A 6,950-nucleotide genomic window follows, 5' to 3' on the forward strand; every position below is an offset into this window, starting at 1 on the left:
TTTCTGTGGCACAGGGCCTAAGTTGTCCTGAGGCATGTGGAATCTTCGCAGACCAGGGACCCTGGTGTCCCCTGCATTGGCAGGTGGATTCTTAATCACTGAACCACAAAGGAAGTCCTCCTATTAATATTGTTATCCTACGTTGATATCTTGGTACATTTGGAAACTTCTCAGCCAAGTTCTCTTCAAATACCACTTCTCCCCTGTTCACTTTCCTTCTCTATGGGGCTCACATTAACCATGTATTAGGTATACTCATTGTAATCACCTTTAATTCTCTTTTTTGGGGAGGGTATTCTCCATATTATATCTCTCCAGGTTCCATCTTGGATCTTTTCATAAGACTTACCTTTCATTTCTCTAATTCTTCCTTCAGGGAGGCAGATCACCTTTGACCCTTGAACTGTCACATCAGGGTAGATTTCAGGGTAGGGTTTATTGTACTCATAGAGCAGAGCAGAGAAGTGAGACTTGGGGATAAAAAGCCACTTGTCCCAGGTCACCTAACCTGAAACCAAGTAGAACACAGCCTAACATCACAGACTGCACTCTACATCCAGACCCTTTCCTGGTTTCTTGTCTGTGACTGCTCCCGACCTCTCATTCATGAAAAGTGGAGTCATGGTGAGGTCTCTCAGCCATGTTTAGCTCTATGATGCATGTATGTTTAGATTATAAAGAATGATGTTTCTTCATTAGTCATGATATTTACTCAGGACTACTTCTGATACTGGGACCACTGATATGTTGTTGTCAATTTTAGAGCACACTGATAAAGTGAACTCTTTACAAAGAAGAGCACGAAGCTCGGGTATTTACCGAAGGCAATATGCTGTTGGTCTGAACCGGTCACTTCCCAGCAGCAGCAAGACAGAGATTCAAAAGAAAGTGATGCTCGTATGGACATCCAAGGAAGATAGTAAGTGACCAGTCACCATGGCTGACATGTACCAACCACTGAACAACAAAACCTTGCAGTTAAATATGTCATTCTTCTCTCCAACTTGCCAGAGTAAAAAGTGATTGGATCAGGTTAATGACTGAGCAGTCTTTATTATAACTCTGGTATCATTTGGGAGAATGTAGAGAAGACCTTCCAAGCCTATATGGACCACTTTTTCTTTCCACTTCCCCACAGTGCTCCCTATGCCATTCCATCCCATCACTGGAGAAGTAGTTTTCAGAGAAAGACCAAATGCATGTTAACATGGAGACAGACCAAAAGCCTCCGGAGAGAACAATGAAAACAAATAGACAGGATGAGACTTTGGGAAGCTGGTTCAAGATTATTGTGAGTATCCTGGCTAAATGAACCTAATATGTAGAAGATGACAGAATCGTGTTGGATTTGTGTAGAGATGCTGGGAACTTTTCTGGGGTAGTGGTGTTGGTAATCTGTCTTGATATTACTAGCAGGTATGTTCTTAGGTCATCTAAGGGCAGGTGCAGAGAAGCGGTAGAAGGAAAAAGACTGACTGCAAGGAGGAGCATGGGAGAGGTTGACTGAAAGCAAAGGAGGAAGCCTACTGCCATGGGGATGGAGCATTTCATACCAGATGACGCAGTTTTGCTTGAGCTGGGTGTGGGAGGAGGTTGAGTCTCTGGGGTCCATGTCAGAGTGACAGGCCAGGTGTACCTCATGTGGATCTCCTGGAACTTTATAAAAGGAAGTACATGTGAAACATATTAAGTCAATTTTTTTTTTCAGGAAGAGTATCTGAATGCAGAGAAAGTGTATATAGAAAATCCTTGTCTCATACCAAAGTTAGTGATAACAGATATTGTTTTATCTTAAGAAATTATTTAAAACCTGAAAAATGGCCCTAAAGCAAGACACAGTTGGGTCTTACCTTAATCTTGGATACCATTGTATCCATTGTCTTTCCCATTTGTTCTCTGATTCCTAGATTCCCTTTGGTACAAAATATGATGAGAAGTGGCTGATGAATTTGATTCAGAAGAAGTGCAGTGTCCCCTTTACTGCAGTCGAAGTAAGACAGGACATGGAGATGATGCGACAAACTGGGGTAGATTGCGGGCCCAGAGAAATGGCACCGGTCTCATGTTCTGCTTCTCCTGTCACTCTCCCTACAGTTTCACTATGAGAAAATGCAGGCCCAGTTCTTTGTAGAGAATGCCAACGTTGCCTGTGCATTGAAGAATGTCAGCGGCAAGATTTGCAATGAGGATAATGAAAAGGTGTGTGTCAAGGGCTGACTAAGGGCAAGAGGGCAGGAGAGCGGCATGGTCTTGCTTGATCCCATGCACAGATTTCCTGGAGCTTACCCAGCCCTTCTTGTGTTCTCTACAGATATCTATCTTTGTTGAGCCCTGTGATGCACCCGAATCTGTGCAGAAGACACTGACATCTGAAAAGTTGGAGCAGATAAAGGTAATGCAGACTCAACACAAGCTGTGCCCTCATAGCCAGACCCACCTCTTCCCCCCACTCACCCTCAGACTCAGGCTCGCTGGACCCCATCCCTAACTCTGCAGCTCACCATGAACAAACCATACGATGCCTGCCAGCAAGCTCTTGACATCCAGAGACTCCACTTTGGCCCTGGTATGGCTACAGTAGTGACTGCAGGGCAGGTGAGGGTAGAGGGTCTGTCTGAGTAGAGCACTCAGAGATGGTATCATGGGGAGGGCTTGGTGCTGGAGGTGTTCCAGTTGGGACCCTCTCAGCCTGTGTTTCCCTCCTTATAGTTTCCTGGAGACTTGATAACATGTGATATTGGAATGACATGGAACCGTAGAAATAGCATGGCTGCTTCCCTGCACGTCTATCCAGGGATCAGGCCCATGGTGAGGACCTAGGCCCAATGTTGGGTCCAATGGTGAGGGAGGGGGACATTGTGTAGAAGAGGCAGATGTCTCAGGTATTCTCTTTGGGGTCCTCACTCTCTTTCCTCATAGCTTTCATCTTTGTACTTGAGCAACAAGAAACCCTACTTAGTGCATGGCCTGTCCACCATTATGGAGATTTCTTCCACCATGGAGAACTTGAATCTCTCCAACACTGAGGTGAGGTGGGGCACCCAGATCCTCCTTTGAAAGGAATGCGGGAGGCCTTATGGGTGGTGACAGACAAAGGAAAGTGGATTTGTAGGGAAAGGAAGGGTGTGGGTGCAGAGCCATTTGGTCCATGTGGGTGTTCCCTATAATTCTAGGTGAAGATTGCAGGAGAGATGGACAAGGGTCATCAGCTGGAACCAGAAGGGATGTGTGCAGACAGAAGCGCTGTGTGCACCACCTTCCGTGATAAGTCAACCAACATGAGGTCTTCCTCTGCCTTGTCTCTACACCCCTATGTCTCTCTCATCTCTCCCCTCCTCCCTCCACTCCCTTTCTGTCTTTATTCCCCTCCCTACCTCCTGAGTCCCACCTCAATCACCTCCCTGCCATAGCACCTGGTCATCCCTGAGGTGTGTCCTGACTTGACAGCATGCTGGACTCCCAAGTGAGGTAGCAAAGCCCCGGGCTCCCATCCTCCCATATCTTCTTTTCTCTACAGCCTTCACTGGGCCCTGGAGGAAGGAAGGAAGGGATGGAGGGGAGTAAGGCCTGCAGACTGGATTTGAAGTGCCGGTCCCTGTGGCACTGCAGAAGGGAGTCAGAACAGTCTGGCTGGGAGCTACGCAGAGGAAAGGACATGGAGGAGGAGGTTCAAGGAAGGGGTGGAGGGGACAGTCTCCCTCTTGGTCCATCCATAGAGTGGTGACCAGGGCCCTTGAATGCTAGAATACTGGGGGGTGAGGGTGCTGTGATTACTGTAAGTGACTTGCTCCCATGAGGAGGGTCGCGTCCATAGTTTCACTGACATTTTTCTTTTTTTTTTTTTTTTTTTTGTAGATAATGTTTAACTTTATTCTCAAATTACTTTGAATCAACAAAAGATAACCTGTTTAAACTTATTTGACCCATAGGGTGCCCTTCACTTACTGCACTTTAATTTTCATGGCTAATTGAAGCTGAATAGAAATCCTTTGTAATTCTCTGCTAATTTCAATTGCATGCCTAATTGTTACTGAACTCCTCGTGGGTATGACATTTTTCTTTTGTCTTGATTTTGGCAGCACCCTCCTGGAGTTGTTCCCCAGGATACTAAGCTTGGTAAGTGCATTCCTTGATCAGACGCCTCTGACTAGCGCTGTTCCCTCAAACTACTCGGAAACCCGTTAGGACCTGTCCAAGTTCCGTTTATTAGCCTGACCCTTAAATGTCCTGGGGGAGGGGGATGTACCATTCTCTGTGGGCACCTGAAAAGGCTCTGGATCTTCAGCCATGTTCTCCACAGGCTTCGGGGACCCATGGTGATGACAGAACATGTAGTCCTGCCTCCAGCATTTCCAGGGATACTTTCTTCCCTACCCCCAGCCCATCCTGGGCCCATCCTTTTCCCTGACCATCCAGCACCACATCCTGGACTGCACTGCTGACTTCCTCTTCCCTCCCCTAGGATGGCCAGGAGACACTCTCAGGTTCTAAATGTGCTGTGGAAGCCCCCAAGTGCTTACCAATGTACAAGGTGAGCACAGAGGATCCAGCAGGGTTCCAGGTGGTACAAGAGGGTGTGTCAGCCCTTGTCCTGAGGACTGTTTTAATTCCAGGGAAGTTTCTCTGGATCTGATCAGGTGAAGAGTCAAATCCTGCAATTTCTTCAGCAGTAAGTACCGCTGGGAATCTGAACAAGGGGAGGGCTGGGACAGGGGAGGCCACCCAAGCTCAGGTCTGCACATGGGAGTTTTCAAGTCTTCTTTGAGCTTCAGACCACAGAGAGAGACTCACCTCACTTCTTCCCTCAGCTATTACTTGATCCATGACTATGGAGATCGCCAGGGACTGCTGGGCTTTTATCATGACGAGGCCTGCTTCTTCCTGACCATTCCATTCCACTCCAAGGACTCAGGCTTGTGAGTATCACAGTGTAGACTCCTCCCCCAGGCCATGTGGTTCCCCAGCAGATGCAGGCCAGCTCCTGCTGACACCTATGCTGGCCAGACCACCACCCACTGTACCTCTGTGTCTCCTAGAAGCAGCATGTGTGCGTACTTCTTGGACAACAGGAATATGAAGACACTCAAGGACCCCAGTGAGTGTGTGGTGGGAAGAATGGGCCGGAAAGGGTGGTAAGGGGGCCAGTCATAGGGTCCGTGGCATGGCAGACATGACCTTTGCTTTCTTCCCCTCCCCCACAGTCCCGCGTGTCCAGATGATGAAACACACAAAACATGACATTGTGCATGCCCTCTGTGCATTACCCAAAACTCAGCATGACTTCAGCTCCTTTGAGGTGGACATGTGTTTCCACACGGTGAGCACCTGCTCCTCGCTTGGTGGTGAGGGGCAGAAAGGCGCAGGTGGGAAAGAGGATGAGGGGTGACTGAGTACCTGGTCTCTTCCTTATCAGGAAACAATGTTCTGCTTCTCTGTCAGTGGGGTGTTCAAGGAAGGTGAGTGTGTGTAGCCTGCTCCCCCCAGATGCCGCACTGCTCTCTCACTTGGTCAGGCTCCCTCCCACCAGAACTCTTCCTTCCAGATTCCCTCCCCTGCCCTCCCCTCCCCAGCCCTCAGTCTTCCCACAGACAACCCAGGTCTGAACTGCGTCCATGTCTGCCCTGCCCACCCTGGGCACTAGGGACACAGGCTGTGGAGTTTGGTGGCTCCCATACCAGATCCTTACACTGAGAACCTGGGCTACTACTTAACCTCACAGTTTCCTCATAATATCCATCTCTTCAGCACCTGAGAAAAATGCATCCCATGAACTTGTGAAGTGGTTGTCATGGGGACATGTCACTGGGAGCAGACATCTCCTACAGTTGCCCTCCCCATTCCTGACATGCAACTCCCCATGTGAACAGCTATCCCCTCAGCATGAGTGTCAAGTCAGACCCTGACTGGGGAATGACATGGGAGCCTGTAAACACGTGGGGTTCTTAGGGGGTACTCTTGCTTATTGTTTGTTGTTGAAGTGGAAGGAATTTCTCAGGGCTGTGTCTGTGCCTTCACCCGGACCTTCACCACTACTCCCACCAGCTCTTCCAGGTGAGAGCCATGTTGTGGGTGGGATGGCCCATCCAGCCTGGGCTCAGGGCCCTGGGCATGTGGATGCAGATCTTAGGCTGACTCAGTATTGTGGAAAGCCAGCAGGGAGATCCAAGGACCAGTCTAGCCTAGTGGTTAGGAAGAGCATGGGCTCTCTCCTTGACACATGGGTTCTCTCCTTGACCCAGTGCTCACTCTCTGTGTGATTTTGGTCAAGTCTCATGATCTGTCTGTGACTCTGTCTTCTGAAAATGGGGATCAGACTGTACACCGCTGTACTGTAACGTACTGAGTTACTGTTCAAGGTAAATGTGAAGTTGTCCCTGGGTTGGGGAACAGACCATCCATTGAGTGAAGCTGGTAGACAATCTCTCTGAAGGTGAGCTCTGTGTGAGAGGCAGAGGAAACAGTCAAGGAGCCTGGGGACAAACACAGAAGGGTATAGAAGGGATCCAGTTGCTAAGTGTTAGTGGGAGAAGTCAGGGTTGGGGTGCAGTTGGTCCATCCATAAATTGTCCACATGTGCATTTTTCCTCCAGTTTTTGTATAGTGAATGATGAGCTGTTTATAAGGGAAGCCAGCCCCAGTGAAGCTCAGCGTCTGCATTCTCCATCCTTGTGTCAGCCACCTTCATGGTCATCCTCTCCCCTGAGTAGCAGGTAACAGTGCGGGCTTTCTCCATCCAGTTTGAAATCACCTTCAATGGTCTCAGAAGTGAGTGCTGGGTTTGCGTGGACATAGGAGGGAGCTGGGATGAGTGTAGGAGTAATTGATGGGAACTTGAAGCTAAATTGTTTCCTTGTTTATTTCAGTTATTTTTACCCTGAACATTTCATTTTTAGTACATAGGAAGCTACTAGTTGTTTTGAGCAGGCTTTAATCATTTTTATGAGTTTAAT

General features: G+C 48.3%; 1 protein-coding gene across 1 annotated transcript in view; it reads left to right on the top strand.

Moving 5' to 3' along the window:
* Positions 1–6,714, top strand: part of LOC113888101 — a 93,371-nt gene extending 86,657 nt beyond the window's left edge. The window contains 19 exon segments of the mRNA XM_027535424.1: positions 764–829; positions 832–919; positions 1,139–1,182; positions 1,185–1,291; positions 1,908–1,991; positions 2,095–2,199; positions 2,312–2,392; positions 2,710–2,808; positions 2,920–3,027; positions 3,174–3,283; positions 4,080–4,116; positions 4,463–4,531; positions 4,614–4,669; positions 4,809–4,916; positions 5,037–5,095; positions 5,202–5,317; positions 5,414–5,456; positions 5,979–6,051; positions 6,591–6,714. Coding sequence (XP_027391225.1) covers positions 764–829; positions 832–919; positions 1,139–1,182; positions 1,185–1,291; positions 1,908–1,991; positions 2,095–2,199; positions 2,312–2,392; positions 2,710–2,808; positions 2,920–3,027; positions 3,174–3,283; positions 4,080–4,116; positions 4,463–4,531; positions 4,614–4,669; positions 4,809–4,916; positions 5,037–5,095; positions 5,202–5,317; positions 5,414–5,456; positions 5,979–6,051; positions 6,591–6,714 — 1,577 coding nt within the window.
* Positions 6,715–6,950: the final 236 nt, after the last annotated feature.

This window comes from Bos indicus x Bos taurus, chromosome X, assembly GCF_003369695.1.
Source record: "Bos indicus x Bos taurus breed Angus x Brahman F1 hybrid chromosome X, Bos_hybrid_MaternalHap_v2.0, whole genome shotgun sequence".
Classification (NCBI taxonomy): domain Eukaryota; kingdom Metazoa; phylum Chordata; class Mammalia; order Artiodactyla; family Bovidae; genus Bos; species Bos indicus x Bos taurus.